Consider the following 24,315-nt stretch of genomic DNA (forward strand, 5'->3'; position numbering starts at 1 on the left):
ATATATCAAAGTACTTCATGCCTAATGATGTACTTTAGAAGTGTGGTCACTATTGCAATGTAGGAAATGCAGCAGCCAATTTTCACACAGCAAACTCCCATAAACAGAAATGCAATAATGGCCCAAGTAGTCAGTGCACTTGAAAAACTCCATATCAAATGCTGGGAGGTTAAGCTGGGAGCTCCCTTTTGACCAGCAGGGAATCAGTGGGCTGAATGGTCTCCTCTGGTGCTCTAAATGTTCCATGATTCTGTGAACAATTAATGCAGGAAAAAAGTTGGTAGATTTTCACACAAAATGTGGAATAAAACATTTGCATTGTGATCAGGCCCATTGACAAGTTTCAAGCTTTGTATATTAATGCTTCAACACAACACAATAAATTTGTTATACATTTCTTGTCATTCATCATTGGTTACACGAAATTGATTGAGTTTCAGAATATTCTATGTAACCCCTTCACTTTGGACCTGCATGAGTTAATGTTTATGTTCCCTTACTCTAGATATAATTGTGTCCCTTGGCATTCAGGAAAGAACTTGGGGATTGCCATTGTTGGTGCCGCCTTTTAGATCAAACACTAAACTGTCCGGTGGAAATAAAAGGCCTTATTACACTTCAGAGTGAGATCATTCTCCCAGGCATCTTGGCCAATATTTATCTCCTAGCCAACGCCACAAAGTAATACTCATAGCTGTTTGTGAAAGCTTATTGGGCTTTAATCAGATGTTGCACTTGCTACACTTCAAAACTACTTTATGGGGTGTAAAGTGCTTTGGGATGCCTCAAGGCCATGAAGCATGCTACGTCAGTACAAGTTCCTTTCCATCCTTCCTTTCTCTCTTCAGAGCACTGCGTCTGGGATGATAGGTGGTTTGAATGTCTCCTACTTATTTAATAAAATTTAGAATCTAAAACTTGTTATCTCTATCATTCACTTCAGTGGGCTAAGTTTACACGTGGCAAATTGAAGGAGTACTCATTTTAGCACTCGTGAAGGTCTGGACCATTCGCTCATCCTCTCTTGCTATCTAAGAATTACACATTCAGTAATATTCCTTTTAGTTGCCCGGTTGATCTTGCTCAGCGTCAGCTAAACCAAAGAGCTGATTGTTGAGTTCAGGAAGGGGAAGGAGGGCGAATGGGCGCCAGTCTACGTTGGGGGATCGGCAATGGAGAGAGTCAGCAGCTTTAAATTCCTGGGTGTTAACATATCAGATGACCTGTCCTGGGCCCAGCACATAGATGCAATCATAATGAAAGCACGCCAGCGACTTTACTTCCTCAGGAGGTTAAGGAGGTTCGGCTTGTCACCAAACACTCTAACAAACTTCTACAGATGTACTGTTGAAAGTATCCAGACTGGTTGCATCATGGTCTGGTACAGCAATTCGAATGCAAAGGAATGTAAGAAGCTGCAGAGAGTAGTGGACTCTACCCAATACATCACGGCACATCCTTCCCCATCATCAGTAGTATCTACAGGATACGCTGCCTCAAAAAGGCAACATCCATCATCAAAGATCCCCACCGTCCGGGCAGCTACCATCGGGCAGGAGGTACAGAAGCTTGATGTGCCACACCACCAGGTTCAAGAACAGCTACTTCCCTTCAACCATTCAGTTCTTGAACCAACCGGCAAAACCCTGATCACTATAGTTTAGCAGCACTATGACCACTTTGATCACTTTGCAATAAAATTGACTTTTTTTGTTCTATTATGCTTTCTTGTAAAAATTGTGTATAATTTGCCTCTACCACCATCTCAGACCAAAAAAATCCTCATCCCTCCTCTGATCTTTCTACCAATTACTTTAGATCTATGGTAGAGGGATTAGTGTTGGGGGGAAGGAGAGGAGAAATAACCAGAGGGTGCGAGGGGTCAGGAACTCAGTGCCTGAAACCCAGGTAGAGGCAGAAACCCTTATGTCATTTAAAAAGTGCTCGGATGTGTGTCAAAAAGTGCTCGGATGTGTGTCATAAACTGCAGAATCTAGTGCTGGAACTGGATGGTGGATGAGGCTAGGCAGCTCTTTTGCAATCTGCACTGTGATGAGCTGAATGGTCTGCAGTATCTAAGACTTAATATGATTCTTCAGACATCACATTGTTTCCATAGTCTACCCCATGACCTCCTTGGTATTCTTTCAAACAAAACTACATGTATCCAAATTAAGACGAGCTCACAAAGTAAACTGTGAGTTTGTGAATTAATCCATACACATGTTGGGGGAGCATGATTCCCACCTTCAAATTATTCTCATAACCGGATTTCTAAGAGATTTTTGAAACAAAAATGCTGGAAAGACTCGGCAGGTCAGGCAGCATCTGTGGAAAGAGAAACAGTCAACCTTTCAAGTTGAAGACCCTTCATCGGAACTGGTGAAGGGTTCTGATGAAGGATCTTCGATCTGAAACGTCAACTGTTATTTTTCCACAGATACCATCTAACCTGCTGCGTATTTCTGGTATTTTCAGTTTGGTTTTTATTTCTCATTTCCAGCATTTGCAGTTTTTGATTTTCGTTTACTCTAAGAGTTTATGCTTGGTGACAACGCGTGCAGGGAAACAGGTTGGGTTTGGCGTAATCTATGCATTTTATTTCAAAATCGCTTCAAATTATATAATTAACTTTTCTAGCACCGAATCCCAATTGCTATGTTATGTATTGTCTGCTGGATAATATATTATTCCACGACAAAAATTAGTTTGAATGCAGAGTGGACTGAAGGTTTCGGTTGTGACCGCCTCATTATCCTGTTGCTATATAACTGCAGTGTTACAATTGCTCCATGAGTGGCTTGGATCTTCGTGCACCGCGTCATAACTGCGCTGAAGATTTCCTCTCCTATTTTCCCGCCTGACCAGGAATACTAAGCAAAACTAAATCTCTCAGAGTGACCAGGCGTTCGCTGCCTGCCTGGGCTCAGCCGGGCTGCGTGTTGGATGTCCTGGCGCAGTGATACTGCTCTGCGCCGCAACTTCCACAAAGTTTGCGCTTCCGTTCGTAAACAGGTCCGGTGTTTGATCGATGCTGCGTCGATTGTTGCCTCGTCACTGGCGCCCAGTCAGTCGGATCTTGAAGTGTTGCAGTTTGCACTGTGTGCGGGTAGGAGCGCATCGCCAATCAGTGTGAGAAGGACCGGCCGAGAGTTCGATTCCGCGGCTGGTAATTTAAAGTCACTTCATCCCAGCTACTAAATCCCACTCAAAATCCACCCTTCGTCACCACAAACATTCATTAGTGTGCCTGGTGGGGCATTAATCCGCCCTGGATTACACGTTTCATCTCCAGCCTGCGACCCACGGGCAGCTCCAGCGAACCTCTTAGCTCATGGATAGGACTTCAAGAACGGCTCGGTTTCTTTGTAAAGATTACATTTGATGGGACTCTCTAGAGCGGGCAGACCTGGTGTTACCACCTGTGAGGAAAATATGGGCAACTGTGTCAAATCGCCGCTCAGAAATCTATCTCAGAAGGTATGTGTCACAGTTTGGAAGGAATTGTTTCTGTAATATATAGATGTAGTGCCTAAATATGTGTGCAACCGAATGCTCAGGGCGACGATCAGGAAAACGCATGGGGTCGCGGGCTGGGGGTCAATATATTGGACAGAGAGACCACCCCCCAGCTATGGAGCAAGTCAACAGCTTTGAGTTTCACTGGAGTCTAAATCGAATTTAAAATTCAAGACAACACCTTACAAAGTATTGTTTGGTACTGTGGTGTGATTGTCCTCGTTTTGAACCAGTGGGCTCTGTGTTGTGCACGTGTCGTATCTTCTCCCAGATTCGTTTACAAATAAAACCAGGGAGGTATATTCAGCGCTGTGTCCGCATTACTAAACATCGTTCTCTATAGTTCCCTGCCGGGAGCTGCATTGCATGTGCGTTGAATATTCAAATAGTACATTGAGGAGAGAGGATTTAAACAAAAATCCTGTGTAATGTTTGTCCGCATGCAAGAACTTTTTCGCCCTAATTTAACCCGTAGTGAAAAGCAGAGCAGGGCAATGCATGGAGATTTCCTTCAGAAAAAAAATAGCAGAGTGATCAGTGTATTTTCTTGAAGCGAAATGAATGCTCTGTTTTCTGTGCTGGTGCTCGGGGTGCGAAAGATTCGGTACGAGGACAAAAGCAGCTACAAAGTAGTCAGGACCAGCGAGGAGACGGTGGCGGATGGAACGGCAGCGCACCCTACAGCCGACCACTACCAGGAGCCCCTGTTCGCTCTCGCTCACAACTGCGCGCTCATGCACAATCTCCTGGGGCCAGCCTGCATATTCCTCAGGAAAGGCTTCGCAGAAAGGCAGGCTGTACGTAAGTCTTAACTGGAACTTACCCATCCATCAGAAGGTCTCGCTGCATTGCATTCAGTCCCTGTCACATCCCCCTCCCTTTTACTCCCCCCCCCCACCTCCTTCCTCATATGTCAGTGATCATTTGCAGCAGGCAGATTGAGCACTCTTGTTTTTGCACTTTGTTTCCCTAAATTTGTAACAATTACGACAATTCTTAATTCATTTAATATAGCAGAGATCAAAGCTTACACTCAATACATTTGGTGTGTAGAGACACGCTTCTGTTTGGCGTGTAGAGGCACACTTCTATTCACGTTCAGCTCCCACTCTGAATCTAGGGAGGCTCTCCTTTTAAATCTTCTGTCCCGCTGTATGAGCGGTAGCCCAAAGAGAACCAAAAACAAAATTACTTGGCAGAGCTTGGTTTAGCAGAAAGGGAAAGCACATTATTGGCGTTTGGCGCCTCGACCCGATCCAGCAATAAGTGCTCTGGTCCCATTAGTCCGCCAGTCCTTGCATCAGCTCAACCCCGGTCACCGGCGAAGGTTACGTTGCTTTTCAGAGCGCCGACCTCGGTTTGTCCTCGCCATCGGGGCGCGGGTCTGTCCGTAGGCGCGGCTCCGAGGAGGTGGATTAAGAAGGCAGCGTTCAACTTTCTCTGGATTTCTCTGATCCTTCGCAGCTTTAATCCTCTTTGCGCGTTCTCCCTGCGCTGTGCAGCTTTGGAGATGATTTTTGGGACCAATGAGTTGGCCGTCACCCGGAACTTTACCGCCCAATTTGGCACTTCCATTGTTTTCTATGATCGGAAGATCAAGTAAAATATCCCACAGGCTCGTCATCAACTACCTATCCCAATCCCACTTCCAGCACTCGGCCCCTAGCCTTGAATGCCATGGCGTTTCAAGTGTTCGTCTAAATACGCCAGTACATGCTGTGAGAGTACCCGTCTTCAGCAGACCCACTGGCGGTGCATTCCAGATTCCAACCATCCACACACTGGGTGAAAAATATCTCCCTCAACTCTCCTACTCCCCGTAATGTTGTATACCTCAGTCAGGTCCCATGTGGAAATTAATTAAATTTCTTGGTATAAAAGAAGGGTTGTTTAATACAACACTTGTCACTGTGGTGAGTGAGAATCTGGTCAAGATGACACAGTTTTATCAACCTGTATGTGTGTCGTTCTTGTGTGTTTTTTGGAGAATGGGCCAGTTGAGTGGTAGAGTGGCACAGCTCCACCCCCTCAGGTTCGATCCTGACCTCCGGTGTTGTGTGTGTGGAGTTTGTGTGTTCTCTCTGTGATCTCCTGGGCCCTCTGCTCTCCTCCCACGTGCAGGTGGGCAGGTAAATCGGCCACTGTAAATTGCCCCTGGTGTGTGGGTGAACGGATGGGAATGAGGGGAGAATAAGAATGGGAATTGTGTAGGATTAATGTAAAAGGTAGCTTGATGTTGGGCAGGGACTTGGTGGGCAGAAGGGCATGCCTCTGTGTTGTATGGATGAATGAAAAGCCTGTGCCTTTAGTGGGACGTTCTTCCTAAGTGACACAAATGTCTTTCGTAGCACACTGCTGTTTGCGTCAAGGCATTGTAGTGTTTGCAATGATAGGGGTGGGGCGCAAATGACTTTTATCTAGGTGGTTCCCATTCAAAGTAATTGTTATTTAGAACTGGATGTTTTGGGTGAAATTTCCTGGAGGGGGCGCTGCTGATGGCAGGGGATGAGCAAGGCCTTCCATGAAACGAGGAATTTGCCGAAGTGTGAATGTGACTGAAATTGAAGGGTGAAGGGGTGAGCAAAACACTGAATAACCTGCCCCCCATGGCAGAAATTCCTAGCAATATTCAATGGGAGAGACTATGTTGAAAAATTCCCACGCGTGGTCTCTTCTAAAAGGCCACATTGACACCAAACCATCATTGAAATTCTTGCCCCACATGTTATCATACACAACAGTAAACCTGTTTCAGTGTGACCCCCAGTATTGCTGCTCTTTAATCTGGTCCCCTTGGAATCCTAATTTGCTGAGGAACCATGTGATTGATGAGACCTGCTTCAAACAAGGACACTCATAGATGTTCTTCTTGGTAGTTCCTCAGGATCGAGAATGACTTAGTTCCACCCCAATTCAGTGGACCCACAGATCTGGTGGGGCAGCAAGTGCCTGGCAGGGTGTGGTGGGTGGATGGTTTGGGAGGTTGTGAACTCCTTCCACCACTTGTGCTGGATTGCCATGTGCTCCAGATGATTGTGCACCAAGATTCCCAAGACTCAGTGAGATGTTGCATTTTTTCAAGGAGGCTTTGAGAACATACCTGTATTATTTTCTCTGTCCACCTGGTAATCTCTTGCCATGACAGAGCTTGGAAAAGAGAAGCTGTTCTGGAGTCTGTGGTCATGAGTGCAAACAAGGTAGTCTACCCATCGGAGTCAACTAGATATAACTAGGACCTCAATACTGGAGATGTTGGCCTAGGAGAGAATGCTGATATTGGTTTGCTTATCTTGCCAGTGGATTATGAGGATTTTGCAGAGACGATGTTGGTGGTATCTTCTGTGCGTTGAGATGTCTACTGCAGGTAGATACAATGCTTCAGAATTTCCAGTATTCCTTCATGGAAATAGATGCAGAATACCTCCCAGAAATAGTGAAGAATGGCAAGTCGAGAGTGAAGATGAAGCTCAAAGAAATTAGTAAAAAATTTGTGCTGGAGAACTTAGTGGGACTGAAAGGCAATAAATCCCAATGATCTGATGACCTGCATCCAGCAGCTTTGAAGGTGCTGGCTCTACTCTGGTTGTCATCTTCCAGATTTCAAAGACATGAGATTGTCTCCCAAAGGTTGCAAGTGTAACCCCACCATTTAAGAAAGGAGGGAGAGCGAGAGTGCAGGTCTGTGTGTCAGTTAGCCACAGTAGTGGAGAAAATGCTGGGAACTCTTAATGAAGTGGTAATGGGACAGTTGGAAAATAATGACAAGATTAGGCAGGGTCAGCATGGACCTATGAAAGGAATATCATGTTTGATAAATCTGTTGGAATTTCTTAAGGCTGTAACCAGCAGAATAGATAAGGGTGAATCCCTTAATGTGTTGTATTTGGACTTTCATACAATGCCGCCAGAAAAGATTATTGAACATAATTTGGAGCTCATGGTATTGAGGATAAAATATTGCTGTGAATTAAGGAATTGTGTCAGTGAGGAATGGACAGAAAACAGAGATGAAGAACAAATGGGTCATTTTTGGATTGGGAGGTTATTACTAGTTGGGTGCTATAGCGTTGGCATTGGGGCCCCAGCTGTTATGTCAACTATTTGGATGAGGAGATCAATTACAATGTAGACCCAAGCTGGGTGATTGTACAAAGCTAAGTGGATATGAAGGCTGTAGGAAGATATAGAGAAGCTTCAGGAGATATAAACAGGTTAAGTGAATGGGCGAGGACATGGCAGATAGAATATAATGTGGAAAAACGTTAGGCCACCCACTTTGGTAGAAAGAGTGTTTTTTAAATGGTGAGAGCTGGAAAGGTGTTGGTGTTCAGAAGGACCTGGATATCCTTGTACACAAATCTTTGAAAGCAGCATGCAGGCAAGCAATTAAGAAGGCAACTAGTATGTTGCCTCCTTTATTGCAAGAAGATTGAGCATAAGAGTTGAGATATCTACAGGCTCGCAGTGAAACTATATGTAAAATATTGTGTCCAGGTCTGGTCTCCCAACATAAGGAAGCATGTACTTCTGATAGAGGGAGTGTGCAGGGATAGTTCACCAGATTAATTCCTGGCATGACAGGTTTATCAGATAAGGAGAAGTTAAGTGGACTGGCCCTATAGTGTCTTGAATTTAGAAGACTGAGAGGTTATCTCATTGAAACAAACAAAATTCCAAAGTTGGAGACACAAGAGACGAACATCGGCAATTCCTTCCACAGATGCTGCTTGACCTGCTGAATTCTTCCAGCTGATTGTTTGTTACTCAAAATTCCTAAGTTGCTCGACAGGATAGATGCAAGGTTGAAGTTTCCACTAGCTGGGCTATCCAGAGTAAAGGGTCACAATACTAAGTCAGCCATTCAGAACTGAGATAAGAAGAAAATTCATTTACTCAGACCGTACTGAATCTTTGGAATTCTCTACCTAAGAAGGTATGGTGAATCAGCCACTGAGAATATCCAAGGCAGCGATTGATAGATTTTCAGATATTAAAGGAATCAAGGAATATAGGGTTAGTGCAAGAAAGTGCAACTGAAGGAAAAGACATCTTCCTCCAATTGTACAGGTCTGTGGTGAGGCTAGATCAAGAATACAACCAAAATTTTATTGAGGTGTGATGCAGGCACAAGGGGCCAGTGGTCTGTTCCTGCTTCTATTTCTTGTGCTCTTATATGTTTTTAAGTTCCTCTCTAAATCTTTCTGCCCAGTTATCTTCTTAAAACCTACCTCATCTGCTATAATACCTCAGGTAGCTCATTGTCAAATTGAGTTTGCTAAGGTTCTTGTAAAGTACAATGGGACATTTAGCCACCCTGAAGTTGCTGTATAAGTGCAGGTTGTTGATCTGCTGAGGCGGCTGGACTTTGCATGATGCTGAGCAGCACAGAAGAGAAGATGATTAGTCTTGTCAGTTTGCTTGCAGGAGGTCTGAGCCCTGTGGAGCTCTGTGCTCCTGCTCACCAGAGCTTGGAAGTCAGACACCAGCATACAATGGTTACTTTTATATTATCTGCTTCATTTCCCTTTGTGATGGGAACTGCACAGTTTGTCTGATTACAATAACAGAATACACTGACCAAAATTTGGCTAATAACAGTGTTTAAAATTGACAGTGATCTGGTCTGAATGGATTGCTTCCCAGAGGAAAGTATGGGTGGAAATTGGAGAGACTGGCAATCTTTAGATAAGGAGGTAGTGTCATAGCACTAGAGGATTGCAAATGTTATATGTTTGTTTGGAAGGGGAGATGGATTAACCTGCAACTTCAGTCCAGTCATGACTAGTGGAGAAGCTTATAGAGAGAATTCAGGGTCAAATTAATAAACAGCAAATGAAAATCAAAACAAAAACTGCAGATTCTGGAAGTTTGAAACAAAAACAGAAAATGCTGGAAACACTCAGCAGGTCAGGCAGCATCTATGGAAAGAGAAACAGAGCTAATCTTTTGTTAGTTTGCTCTGCTTCTCTTTCCACAGATGCTGAATACTTCCAAGCATTTTCTGTTTCTGTTTCAAATGAATTGGCATTTGGGGAGGAAAAGAAACAGGCTAAGTAGTGAAATCCTGCACAAATTTATTGCAGGCAAATCATGTTTAACTGACTTCACTGTGTACTTTGATGTAATGTAAGCAAGTGTGGTTGATATTGCGTCTTTAGACTTCAGAAAGTCATTTATGAGATTATTATATAATAGACATTGGCAAATTAAAGCTTTTGGGACTAAAAGGATAGTGACAACATGGTTCTGATATTAGTTAAGACAGTGACTGATATGGAATTGTGTTACAGACTAGAAAGAGGTATACTATGGTGACTTCAGAGACTACAGTTCCTTTTGATATATATTAATGACCCGGAATTGGAAATAATTTCCAAGTTTGAAGACAATTTTCAGAAATAAAATAAACAATGAGGGGGACAGTAACAGACTTCAGGGGATTATAAATTGGTGAAATGCACTGATGGATGACGTGAAAATTGATGTGAACTGTGCGGTGATGCATTTTGTTTGGAATAATGAGAAGAACAATATAAATGAATGGTATAATTTTAAAATGAATGTATAGAGGTGAAATACCCACATCATGTCGGCAAGGCTGTTTAAAGCAAAACACAAGATCTTTGGCTTTCCTAACAGGGGAACAAAGCAACAAAGCTAATTTAAACCCTTCATAAAACACCAGCCAGCCTTCAGCTGGAGTATTGTGTTCAAATCTGGGCTCGTACATCAGGGAGAATATCAAGACATTGGAGGGGTCATGAAGAGGACTTGTGGTGTAGTGTGAGTTTTTTCAGCGATATGTGAATATGGGGTTAGAGCAGAGATTTCACAGAGATGTTCACAATCATGAATGATTTTGATAGTGTAAGGAGAAACCACTTCCAGTGGCAGCAGGGTTGCAAATCAGAAGACAGATTGAAGGTAATTGGCAAAAGGATAGAGGCAGCAATGGGAACATTCTTTTTCAATGCAGTGAATAATATTGGCCTGAGTAGAACTGGCTGTGAGCAATGGTACTGAAGGATTAAGCAGATCCCGGACTTGGGTAGCCCTGTCTGAAGCTGAGTGACAGACAGAGTTTCACTGTCCCAGGTTCCCCAGCACTACTCTGGGAAATCCTGCAGAGCAAGTATGTGACAGGACTTCCCATTCTTTTGAAGCTAGTTCCTGACCTGGAGATGAGGAAGAGAAAGAAAAGTTCAGTTTTTTTAAATGTGCGTGTTTTTAATTATTTGCATTTTGAAGTGTTTATAATAGATGTTAATTATATGAAGCAATTTTATTAGTTTTAAGTGTGACTGTCTCAGAGGCATTTAAACCCCCTTGTGAGGCCTTGACAACTTTGACAAAGGCAACTGGAGTGTTCTGGGGGTGGGTCTCAGCGATACGTTGGCTGAGGACTAGCTGCTGCTGAAACCTGGCTACCCCTTGCTGGCTGACTTGGGGATCAGGAGGTGCAGGATGATTGGACACACATATCCATACCAGAGAACAGCAGGGGCAGTACTGCCTGAAAGGGTGATGGTAGCAGACTCACTAGTAATATTAAATTGAGATTAGAATGCATATGTGCTACAAACTTACAGAGCAATGGAGTGACAGTAGCACAGTGGGAATAAATGGTTGCATCATGGTCTGGTACAGCAGTTTGAATGTGCAGGAATGTAAGAAGCTGCAGAGAGTAGTGGACTCAGCCCAATACTTTACCGGCACATCATTCCCCACCATCGGTAGTATCTACATAAGGCACTGCCTCAGGAAGGCAACATACATCATCAAAGATCCCCATCATCCAGGCCATGCCATCTTCTTGCATCGGGCAGGAGGTACAAAAGCCTGAAGTCTCACACCACCAGGTTCAAGAACAGCTACTTCCCTTCAACCATTCATTTCTCGAACCAACCTGTACGACCCTAATCACTGCTTCAGTATGGCACCACTATGACCACTATGAATTACAGTGGACTTTTTTTTGCTCTAATTGTGTTCTCCCTTTATATACTTTATGTTTAATTTATGTTTTTCTTGTGAATGCGTGTTTCTAATGCTATGTGCCTGTGATGTTGCTGCAAGTAAGTTTTCCATTGCACCTGTGCACACATGGACTTGTGCAGATGGCAACAAGCTCGACTTTGAGAGACCTACCAGTGAGCTGCACAGACACGTTGTGCCTCTTGTTTCTTTTGTGTGCCATTTCATTTTATGTTTCTACTTCATTCTACTTAATATTTAATTTATCTACCATGAAAATAGGGTGTTAAAACGCTTCAAACAATAGTCAAAACTAACATATACCAGACTGAAACTCCATTTGTTTGATTGGTAGAAATCAGAATTATAGTTATAAACAAATAATAATAGAAATAAATTAACCATGGCTGTTTAAATATTCATGGCAAGATTACCCTGTGTTCTTCTGCGGAGCCTCTTACATTAATGTGGAAACAGTATATCATGTTCCCTGAGGGTCTCCATCTGTGAAATACAGACTCCAAAGCAAGGGAATGGGACTAATTTGGTTCCTCTAGCAAAGAGCTGGGGCAGGCCTGATGGACCAAATGGCCTCCTGCTGTGCGGTATCACTCTATTGCGTAATATTCTGGTTGATAAGAAAGTCATTCATACGTATCGAAAAGGAGGCCAATTCCTCCCACCTCAGGGCACCCTGGTGTTGGGCAATATCAGTGATGTCCATGTCTGGAAAAGCAATGAAAGAAAAACATCAGCAAGTAATTCTTTCTGTGTAGATCTTTGCTGTTATATTTTCTGTTGCTGTGGAGCACCCATGCAATGCTGTAAAAATATTGTTCAATTCCATGTCAGTTGTGTCATTATTACACATTAAAGAAGACAATTATAATTATTTTTGCAGAATAGTATATAATGATCAAAGCATTTTGCAGTGTTCAGCTCTCAAACATCTCTGTGTATAATTACATGACTATATCAGAACTGTGTTCTTGTGTGGAGCAATCCTGTACTAGTGTGGAAGGAAAGTACTGATCTTCCTGAGAGTCTCGGTCAGTGAGATACAATCGTTCTGCTGGTCAGAGGGTAAATGCAGTGCACAGTCAGGTAGTGAGGCACAGAGACTAAGAAAGCATGTTACCTTGCTGCGTTGAGTTAATCCATGATGCGGTTGGCAGTGAGGATGTTACCATCACCCTCGTTGTTTGTCAGTGGTAGAATGGCAGAGTGCAATGGTAGTGAGTTCCAGGCCCTGGAACAGACCTGTGCAGCCCCTGTGATTGGCGGGTCAGATCTGGCGATGATGCTCTCACAGCCAAATAGCGTATCGGCACTCACCGTATTCAGTACTAAATGATGATTGTTGAGCTGAGGTGTCTGAAGGATCCCAACACCCAAGTAATTATCCTTCTGCATGACTCACACTTTAAGGAGAAAGGGGATGAAAACCAGGAAAAAACACTATGCAAAGTCCATATTAAATATCGAGATGTGGTAATTTCAAAGCTGTTATGCTGTCTTATGATTCATGTAACTGCTCTGACTTTGTGCTCCATGTTTATGAATTCATCTAACCCTTCTATGTGATTCATTCCCTTCTAATTTCTCCTGGGCACCAGTGATGGTATTCTCTATTTATTATTGTCAGTCTGAGTAGCCAGTTTGTGTAAACACGCCATGACTGTCAGTCTCTGGCCAGAACAAATGTGTGGGTGGAGGGAATGAAGCTCGAAATTACAGTCCAGCACTAACATTAACTCGGTGGTCTGTGGGGTATATAAAAGCAGGCTGATGGAATCCAGAAATGTATGCTTGGTAATCCTCATTTATTGATTTGATTGTCACTATCGTACACGGCCTTTAGCACGCTTTTTTTATAAGCTGTGCTGGGGACTGAACAAAAATGTCATTCAAGCTGTCAGCCTGTTCCGAGTGGCGGTCCTCGCTTCTGAATCAGAAGGTGCTTGGCTCGAGCTGCACCCCTGAGACTTGAGCACAAGCACCAGGGTGACTCTGCAGAGGAGCACCGAGGGACTGCTGCACTGTCCAAAAGTGCTGACTTGTGGATGCGACATTGAACTGAGTCTCTGTCTGTGCTCTCATGTAGGAAGGCAGGGGAGTCCTAGTCCTGTTATCCATCAGTTATCCAGTTGTTGCTGGACCCTGCTATGGGCTGTTTGATTGTCAAAATTCTCTCCATTACTGGAGTAAATGCATTTCCACTTCAATGTCTATGAATTTCAAAGTCAAAGTTGAGTTTATTGCCATATGCACAAGTACATGTGTGCACAGGTGCAACGAAAACCTTACTTGCAGCAGCATCACAGGCACATGGCATCATATAAGCAGCATTCACAAGAAAAACATAAATTAAACATAAACTATATGCAATCAGAACAAAAAAAGTCAATTTCTTAAGATATCCCAGTGTTGTGAAAGTTACTGTAAAGCCAGTAAATAAAAATGAAAAAAAACTGCTGATTTTGGAAATCTAAAATAAAACCAGAAAATGCTGGATATACTCAGCAGGTCAGGCAACATTGAAGACCTGAAACGTTAATATGATTTCTTTTTCCACAGATGCTGCCTGATCACATCAGTACATTGAGGTAGGAGAAAAGGAAAAACAATAACAGAATGCAAATTAAAGTGTTACAGTTACAGAGAAAGTGCAGTGCAGGCAGACAATAAGGTGCAAGGCCATGACAAGGTCGATTGTGAGGTCAAGAGTCCACCTTATCATACAAGGGGACCATTCAATAGTCTTTTAACAGCAGGATAGAACCTGTCCTTGAACCTGGTAGTACGTGCTTTCAGGCTTTTGTATCTTCTACCCAATGGGAGGGGGAGAAGAGAGAATGTCCGGAGTGGGTGGGGTCTTTGATTATGTTGGCTGCTTTACCAAGGCAGTGAGAAGTGTAGACAGAGTCGATGGAGGGGAGGCTGTTTTTCGTGATGTGCTGAGCTGTGTCCACAACTCTCTGCAGTTTCTTGTGGTCTCGGGCAGAGCAGTTGCTGTACCAAGCAGTGACGCATCTGGATAGCATGCTTTCTATCGTGCCTCTATAAAAATTTGGGGGGGGGGGGGTTGTTCAATGGGAACATGCTGGTCAGGTGTGCTTTCAAATTACTCAGGGTGACCATACAAGGATCTGGCACTATCCTGGCAGAGATAAACCCAGCTGAATTCCTCTCTTCAAACCCTGTCAGGGTGAGACACGTGCAGTGGGAATGCCAGGATGCTCACACTTATTTCTGCCATGTTGGGTTGCAGAATTTTATTGGCCTTTTACCTTTTCCAATTTCTTCTCAGTCCTTGTTACTGACACAATGGCAAGGCAACCCCATATCGCCACTGCTCTGTTACGAGATCTGTGAGAACGATCTGATACATCTTTGCCATTTCTTCTCTTTTTTCACCACCACTGGACCTCCAGTCCACCTCCCCAGGGCTGAGACATGCAATGCACATACCCACGCCACTTGGATGTTTGTACTCGAGGTGACAGTGGATGGTGTTCATTCAAAAGCATGAACAGCATGACCTGCTCCATGCCCATGGGGCCCTATGCATATAAGATCCTGTAGCACAAGACGTTTAACAACTTTTCCAGCTCCTTAGTTACAAACTTCCCTTACATTGCAGTGAAGTCCTTTGAGCCCCCTCCATACCACAATCCAAGTTCCTCTGTACCCTCAGCTAATCGAGCCCATGACCTTGCTGCCTAGATCCAATCCTAGCAGTTATGATACCCCACCCACACTCCTTCCCTATACCCCGACCCAATCTTCAGTTTCTTCCATCCCTTACAAGTCAAAACTCTGACCTTTCCTTCTCCTCTGCAGATTTCAGTCAACACCTTGGGCCCTGTACGCAAAAGAATTTTGCCACAGGGAACCAACACTTAAAACGTGTAGTGGTTCCTCACACATCATCACTGAGGCTTCAGAGGTGTGCAACCAGTTCTACCTCCGGCTGTTTAGTAAGGCTAGCAAAAGGAACAGCATAAGACGATAGTAGATTAACACACTTCATTATTTCAAATATGCATCTAAATGCTTACCTTTAGTGAGTGGTGTACAAGGAACACCCAGGTCTCGACGTACCTCCCCTCTCCCCAGTCTGTCACCATTCAGATAATAATCTGTTTTACTGCTTTTGGAACCAAAGTAGATAACTTCACTTGTACTTCTCACTGGGGTCCTGACCAATGTTTATCCCTTCATCAGTATCACTAAAAGCAGATCTCATAGAAACATAGGGTATAGGAGCAAGAGTAGGCCATTCAGCTCTTGGGCTTGCTCCACCATTCAATATTATCAGTGCTGATCATCCACCCTGTCTTCTCCCCATATCCCTTGATCTCTTTAAGATTTGGAAATATATCTACCTTCTTGAATATATTTGGAACATCATTCTTTCCCATTTCTTTTTCACCAGTACCTGACCTCCACTCCACCTCTTCAGGGCTTAGATACGTCCTGCACTACCTTCTGTGGTAGAGAATCCCAAGGGTTCAGCACCCTCTGGATGAAGGAATTTCTCCTGATCTCAGTTCCAAAGAATGTACCCTGTATCCTGAAGCTTGACCCCGGTTTCTGGACTCTCCAGCCATGGGGAACATCCTGCCTCCATCCTGTTAGAATTGTATAGGTTTCTTTGAGATCTCTGCTCATTCTTCTAAACTCCAGTGAAGATAGGCGTAATCAATCCAATCTCTTCTTGTACATCAGTCCTGCCATCCGAGGACTCACTCTACTAACCTTCGCTACTCTCCCTCCATCACAACCAAAGCTGCACACAAAACAAGGTGTGGTCTCGTCAAGACCCTGTAGAGCTGCAGCAAAACATCCTTGCTCCTGTACTCAAATCCTCTTGCAAAGAGGGACAAAATACCATTTTTGTTCCAAACTTTTTACTGCATCTAAACACCTACTTTCAGTGACTAGTGTACAAGAACACCCAGGTCGCCTTGTTCATCTCCTTTCCCCACTGTATCACCATTCAGAAAATAGTCTGTCAATCTGCTTTTGGAAATAAAGTGAATAACCTCACTTAGACTGCATCTGTCATGCATTTGCGCACATGCCTAAATAACACTTGAGCCTCTTTGCATCCTCCTCATAACCCTGAGCATCATTGCTTTGCTGTGCACCAATCAGTTGCTCCTTGTCCTGCATCATAGCAGTGATTACTGCTCGGAACGACACAAATCCCTGAAAAAAAACTGCAGATGCTGGAAGTCTGAAATAACAACAAGAAATGCTGGAAATACTCAGCAGGTCAAGCAACATGTGGGAAGAGAAGAAGATAACATTTGAGGTCTGTTGAAAGACTTAACATCTGAAGCATTAACTGTTTCTCTTCCCACAGATGTTGCCTGACCTGCTGAGTGTTTCCAACATTTTTTTTTGTTTTTGTATCCTCTTCACAGCAAACATTTGTTGCGGGGATGAGTGTACTGATGGCAAATCAGTTCCCCTAAAATTTCAAGCCTATCCCGAATTGGGGCTTCTGTGGTCAGTAATTGCACAGGTTGGATCCGTTGTGAATGGACTGGTGCCCCGGCACAATGCACAACCCATTATCATTCACAGAGAGGAAAATGCCAGTAGGCACGTTTCATGTGTCCAGGCCACGTATGCAAAGTATATATCACACTTGCACCTGATTTGCTGGCATGTCACATCCATAAAACAGCAACAAATCAGAAAGAATTAGGGATGGAATCTGTCAATTACCAAGCAGCTTCTCTCCAAGAGGAAAGAACAAAAGCATTGGCTTATTCTGACTTTGTTAATCCAGTTTCTCCCCTGAGATTTGCAGGCAACTATTAACTGAGAGGCAGATTTGCTATTATTAATTGGGGTTAGCCTATAATTAACACCAGGGTGTACCTATTAATAACATTCCCCCACAGAGAATAGTTGAGCAGGCAAAAGATCAGGGGAGGGGGAATATCTTGGTGCAAGCACCATGATGTACCTGACAAGGACATCTACTGCCCACTCAGCATAGTTTATATGTTGTCACATCTCTCATAATGACAGAGGCCCTCTGTTCATGATTAACCCCAGCCTAGGAGATGCTTGAAATGGGAGGAGAAGCTTCAGGAAAGTTAACTCTTTATGTGAAAATAGTAGTCTATACAATCATCTCAGAAATGGGGAGAAGAAATTGAGTTTATTTAGAAGGGAAGATGCTTATTTTGTATTTCAGTTATTGACACTAATCCGAATGCTTGTTATTAGACTCATTTGAAGGATTTGGTCTTGAAGACAGGTTCAGTACACAGAGTATGGTGGTGGTCCATTGGTTAGGTTCTGATGTTGTTAAGCCAAGAACTTGGCTGAACAATCCACACACTTGAGTACCTCAATTATTCCAGTGGCAGTGCAGACCCATCAGTAGTATACAGGTAGGAAGGGGTGGCTGATGTAGGTGGGGAACCTCTAGAGAATGAGGCTGATGAATTAATAACAGGAAACAAAGAAATGGCAGGCATGTTAAATCAATTTTTTGCATCAGTCTTCACAGTGGAGGACACTGAAAATATCCCTAAGATAACAGAAGGGCTGATTTCAAATAATAGGAAAGAACTCATAAAAATCTCAGTCAGAAGGAGTAAAGTATTAGAGAAGCTCATGGGGCTAATGGCAGATAAATCTCTGGGACCCTCTGGCCTACACCCAAGGATTTAAAAAGGAAATGGCTGCAGAGATAGTGGACCCATTGGTTGAAAATTTTCAAAACTCGTTAAATTCCAGGAAGATACCAAACATTTGGCAAACAACTAATGTGACTCCCTTGTTTAAAAATGGAGGAAGACAGAAGGTGGGGAACTATAGGCCAGTTAGTTTGACATTTATTATTGGCAAGATTCTAGAATCAATAATCAAACAGGAAATCATTCAGGAAAGTTGAATATAATCAAACCTAGTCAACATGGTTCTATGAAAGGTCAATCATGTTTGACAAATTTACTTGAATTCTTTGAGGATATAACAGGGAGAAGGGGTAGAGGTGAAGTGGTGTATCAGATTTCCAAAAGAACCTTCTCAGGAAGATAGATAAATACTTGAAAGATCAAAAAATTGAGGGTTACGGGGAACTGGCCCAGAAGAGGAGTTGAGGTCCATCTAAAATATATCAAGTGATGTGACTTCCACTACCTCTAGGGTAAAGAATTCCAGAGATTCACTGCCTTCTGAGAGAAGAAATTTCTATGCACCTCAGTTTAAAATAACCAGCCAATTACTTTGCAGTTCTATCCCCATGCATGTGACACTATCACCAGACTCAAGGACAGCTTCTATCCCACTGTTATAAGACTATTGAATGGACCTCTTGTATAACAAGATGGACTCTTGACCTCACAGTCTACCTCGTTATGGCCTTGCACCTTATTGTCTGCCTGCACTGTACTTTCTCTGCATTCTGTTACTGCTCTTCCCTTGTACTACCTCGATGTAATGATGTTGTGAAATGATCTGTATGGATGGCATGCAAAACAATGTTTTCCGCTGTACCTCAGTATGTGTGACGATAACAAACCAATTATCAATGACTCCCACTAGTGAAAACATCTCAACAACTGCTCTGTCATGTCCGCCATGATCATATTGAATGGTGAGACAGGCTTGATGGAGTCTGGTGGGTACTCCTCCTATTTTCTCGTGTTTTGAAGAATTTGGCTGATTGGGTATGGGACCACCATTGATCAGAGACATGAGCTCCATTGTGGCAGCAAGGGAACTTACATTCAAGTAATGGGGTAAATCTGGGTTTAAAAAGAACCAGTCATGGTAACCTTAACTATGAATTGTCATGTGCTGTCCTTACCCAGTCTGGCTTATATATGCCTGCAGATCCAACAATATATGTGACTGTTAACTGCCTCTTTGGACAAGGCAACATCCCAGCTGTAGTTCTGAAGACTTTGTGCTCCAGAACAAGCTGTGCCTCTAGCCAAGCTGTTTCAATACAATTACAACATACATCTACCTAACAATGTGAAAAATTGCCCAGGTACGTACTGTTCACGAAAAGCAGGAAAAATTCAATCCAGCTAATTACTGCCCAATTAGTCTGTTCTCAATCAGCAAAATGATGGAAGTTGTCATTGACAATGCTATCAAGCAGCGCTTACTCACCTGCTTCCTGATGCCCAGTTTGGGTTTCACCAGGAGCACACCAGACATGGACCAGAGCTGGATAACAGAGGAGAGGTGAGGCTGAGTGCCCTTGACATCAAGGCAGCACTTGACCAAGTGTGGCACCTGGTAAAATTGAAATCAATTAAAATCAGGGTTAAACACACAAATGGTTGGAGTTTTATCTCACACAAAGGTAGTTGGTATGGTTGATGGAAGCCCCAAGACATCACTGCAGGAGTTGTTCAGGGCGTTGTTCAAGGCACAACCATCTTCAGCTGCTTCATTAATGACCTTCATTCCACCATAAGGTCAGAAGTGGGAATGTTCATTAATGATTGAACGGTGTTCAATCACTAAACTTTATAAATCAGCTGAATGTGAAAGTATAACCCAAGAGATGATACCTAGTCTCAATGACTGACCTAAGCACGAAGAGATAATGCTCAGAGTGGTTACTATAGTTGATGAATGTGCTGAGTATAAAGGTTTACTCCTCGAAGTTACTTGATAGGTGTAGTTAGATGTGATTAAAAATGTGACTTTCAGGATACATCATTTGGTGATTATCACTGTATCTTTCTGAATGACTGGCTGTTGAAATGTAAGTTAGTGAGGTGGTTATTTGATCTTACTAACAGGATATATGTTGAGATGCTGCGCTTGGCTGTTGTCATGAGCTTGAGAGTGGTTATTGAGAGCACAGGTTTCACTGAGATTTGTATAACTGACTACGTCTTTTATTGAACAACCTTGTATTGTTACCTAACAGCTTTTGATTTTTAAAGAAAATATCAATTCAAGGTTTAAATATTGAAGAAGTTATCATTTCAGAGTGTGAATTGCTTTTGTTGTCCAGGCACATTTTGACACCATACAGACGTAACGAGCTACCCACAGATATCAATTATAATGTGCTTACATCAGCAGCAGTTCTATAGTAACGTTGTAACTCAGGAGGTATTATGACTCTTGAACATATTATTGGCAGGAGGTTACCTCCAGTTGCTGTCTTATCACCATCCAGCTGTGTTTAGGCTCCATCATGTAATGAGCACAGGAAGTTTGAATTCATCTTTCATTTGCTTCCACAAAGAATCTGTCAAAGCAACATAGCAAAATAAATCTTTCTCCTCGATTCTTAGTACCCATTTGTTCACAATCACTTTCTAAAGCCAAGCAAGCATGTAATCAGTCCAGAGCGGGACTGAGAGAGTGCAGCGCTGTCAGAGATACAATTTTTCAGATGAGCCATTAAACTGAGATCTCAAGTGCATGTAGAAAATCACCTGGTAGCATTAAAAGGAGTACTGATAATCTTCATGCCCAGACTAATCTTGTATACCTCAACCAATGTTGATAGTGTAGTCATTTTCTCGTGCTTTTTGTGTGAGCTTGCTTTTCGTAAATTAGCTGCCATGTTTACTGCACTGTTGTGTTTAATTAGCTGTAAGGTGACTTGTGACCACCTGAGGTTGAAGGACACTTGTATAAGTGCAAATCTTTTCAAATGTGAGCATTCCCTTTCTGACGTGGCTGTTCCACATGTCACTTCTATCTGAGCAATGGCTGTCAAGGCATACAAGAAGTAGACTGCAGTAGAGATAAAGTAAGAGGTCTGGTCTGTTGAGCTACTTGCCACTGTGAACTTTGCATAGCTGAGCTACATTTTTATTCATGTTCCCTAATGTCCAGTTTTTGTTTAAATCTTTGCATGCTTTGGCCACTATGAGGAAGTAATGCTGAAACATGGCTTAATTTCTGTTCTCAAAATGACAGAACAGCAAAATCACAAGTGTTTCTCCTACACAAATAAAATACATTTTTTAGGATACAGCAGCTGATCGAAAATCAAAATATAAACAAAAATAAGGTTGGGCAGCATCTTTTGAGAAAGAAGCAGGTTTTATATTTTGGGTTGGTTACTTCTGGTTCTGTCTTCACAGATTCTCCCTGATCCACTGAGTATTCGTGGCATTTTTCTCTTCTGGGTCGAGACAATAATGCAGTCAGTAGAGCTGCTGCTTCATAGCTCCATTGGCCTGGTTCAATCCTGACCTCCGGTGCTAGCAGTGCAGGGTTTGCACATTCTTTCTGTCACTGCATGGGTTTCCTCTAGGTGCTCCGGTTGCCACCACATCCCAGAAATGTGTGTGTTGCTAAGTTAATTGGCCACTGTAAATTGCTCCTAGTCATTAGATGAGTGGTCAATTCTAGGGGGTGTTGATGGAAATGTGGAAAGAATTAAATTGGTTAGGGTAGGATGAGTGTAAATGGGTATTTGATGATCCATGCTGTAACTCTCCATGACTCAGTATACTCTGCTAACCATACTGTTAACTTGGACTTGTACTTCAGTTCGCATCTGCTAGTGTAAAGCTTCATAGCCTCCAGCTTTCATTCCCTCTTATCTGTGGTTGGACATGCCCTGCTGCTTTTTATGTGCTGAAAATCCCAGCATCCAGAGTTTGTGGAAAGAGAGCACTGCTTGTAGGAAGCACATCCTAGGAAACTACAAGGTGCACAAATGCATTTCCCAGAGTGCGCACTCTGAGTGCTGCTCTTTACTGAGTCCATTGTATCATGGTTCAACTCCATTTGATTCTGTGCATGCTATCTGGAAACAATCTTTTAACATGAACTAATTCAACAAGGAGACAGTACCTTGACTTTCAATGGCCATTGGGACTGAGGTGCATAAGGGATGGCATCAATAATATATATTTGAAATAATACTTTATTTGAAATGCTCCTTTTGCTTTCAATCATTTGGGTTCAGTTAGATGCACCCCTCTAAAGGATGACGCTGGGGCAGCCCAACATCTATCTATCATTAATTAAAAGAGACGACACAGACACTGGTATCTGTGGAAATGAATCCATATCAAGGGCCTCTCCTTGTTGAAGGGAAGGGAATGGAATTTTATGTGAAGTAATAAAATCCTCTTTGACATAATTGTATTTGCATTGTAAATCCTTAACAAGGGTGAAGATTTTCTAATGCAAATTGTTTTGCCACTAGGACAGAGAACTAGGTGCAGAAGAAATTGAAGGTAAGTAATTCTTTTAATTTTCAATCCTTAAGCCATATTACAACTGGACTAAATATGTAGTTAAAAAACAAACTGCATTTGCAGTGGATGTCTCTCTTTGCACAGTATTGTTTGTAAGTGCCACACACAAAACCTTTGGATTATTTTGCCCAGAAGCAATATTTACATTTTCCTACCCTCACTCACCCTGTTTGAATATGGCAAAAGGGTGAGTGTTTGAACTAGAGATTTGTTTCCAAAATGGCTGCGTCCTTTTTAGCCACTCCAGCATACCACGTGATCAGTTGTCTCAGTAGATCAATATTGCTTTAAGAGCCAGTATTTTCATACATGAATCAATATCATTGAATTATACAGCACAGATAGAGTCTATTGAGCCCCCATGCCAGACCTTCGAAAGAGCTCTTCAGTGAGTCCCACGCCCCTGCTTCTCCTGCCTGGCCTCACATTCCTTCTGCTTTTTTATGTTTTTATCCAATTTGCCTTTTTCAAGGTTATTATTGAACCTGTGTCCCCTACTCATTTGGACAGTGTTTCCCGATCATTGCAAATTGCTGAATGCACCACAGAGAGTAATGAAACATTATTAATATTTATGAATAGAATTAAGAGAAATGGCTAATCTTTTTAAAAATGTGAAGATTAATTTGTTCTTTTTCACATGAAGTGAAATCTGAAAGTTTTATTACATTATACTTGTGTATGTGTGTGTGTGTGTGTGTGTGTGTGTGTGTGTGTGTGTGTGCATGCATATGTGTAAGTTATTGCATTGCTGAAGGATAACTATGAATATTATAATAAAGCTACCCCTGTTTTCTAGAGTTCCAGAAGATTATGTCCCACATAGCCTTCACAAGAGGAACTGACATTGGTAATTGTGTCGAGAAATTATGTTTTTAGATAGCTTATTGTTGGGGACATTAGTGATACAGTGGTTCTTAGTTCCATTAATAACAATGCAGAACCCAGGCTCTAAATCTGGTGCCCTCCATGAAGCTGGTCTGGGGAATCACTATAAATTCACTGGACATAATTTACCAATAATTACTACTTAAACTGGTAAACTTAGTCACAGGTCTGAGAAATTGAGGAAGTAGATAGCACTGATGCAAGAAGTTGGAATTACAGCTGAAATATATTACTCAGGGACAAGTAGTGAAGCTTTATCTTAACTGATGATGTCAATGAGCAGGTAACACATGAGGAAGGTTAAAGTATAAATGGGTTCTGCTGCCTGAGGTGCAACCATTAAACATCACCCACCTTCCCCTTCCCCCCACACACTCCAACCCCTTGAGCTCTTTAACCTTCACCATTTAATTTCAGTTGAGATCATTGTCTCCTAGAACCCCTAAGTTATATTAGTTATTTATGACTAATTCTTAATCCCTCCATATTTTCCACCATTACTTTAACGTGGTTGTTCCTGGATTTTGGGGAAGGAGGAATCTATGAAAATCTTGGTGAATCCACGAACTCAGTCCTGAATTGCATTCTCATGTTCAAATAGCAATGCCAGCTGAATCCTCTGACTCTTGTTGCTCATTACTGGGGTGTTCATTTGGAAAAACAAACAGTAATTAATATTAGTTACTTCCATCAAGAGTTTATTGTCCTA

The 24,315-nt window shown here is 42.5% G+C and overlaps 1 protein-coding gene across 5 annotated transcripts in view; it reads left to right on the forward strand.

Moving 5' to 3' along the window:
• The window catches only part of LOC127579391 (calcium-binding protein 1-like), an 85,950-nt gene that overhangs the window by 51,237 nt on the left and 10,398 nt on the right, over window positions 1-24,315 (forward strand). Inside the window, exons 1-3 of one of the 5 annotated variants that reach the window (XM_052032159.1) lie at window positions 3,093-3,480; window positions 4,119-4,316; window positions 22,667-22,697. In XM_052032159.1, coding sequence (XP_051888119.1) covers window positions 3,385-3,480; window positions 4,119-4,316; window positions 22,667-22,697 — 325 coding nt within the window. In that variant the 5' untranslated portion in view covers window positions 3,093-3,384. Of the gene's footprint in view, window positions 1-3,092; window positions 3,481-4,118; window positions 4,317-22,666; window positions 22,698-23,517; window positions 23,569-24,315 lie in introns of those variants that run through there. The other 4 variants (XM_052032157.1, XM_052032155.1, XM_052032158.1 and 1 more) reach the window with 4 other exon arrangements.

The sequence above is a fragment of the Pristis pectinata genome, chromosome 17 (genome assembly GCF_009764475.1).
Source record: "Pristis pectinata isolate sPriPec2 chromosome 17, sPriPec2.1.pri, whole genome shotgun sequence".
NCBI classification, from domain to species: Eukaryota; Metazoa; Chordata; class Chondrichthyes; order Rhinopristiformes; family Pristidae; genus Pristis; species Pristis pectinata.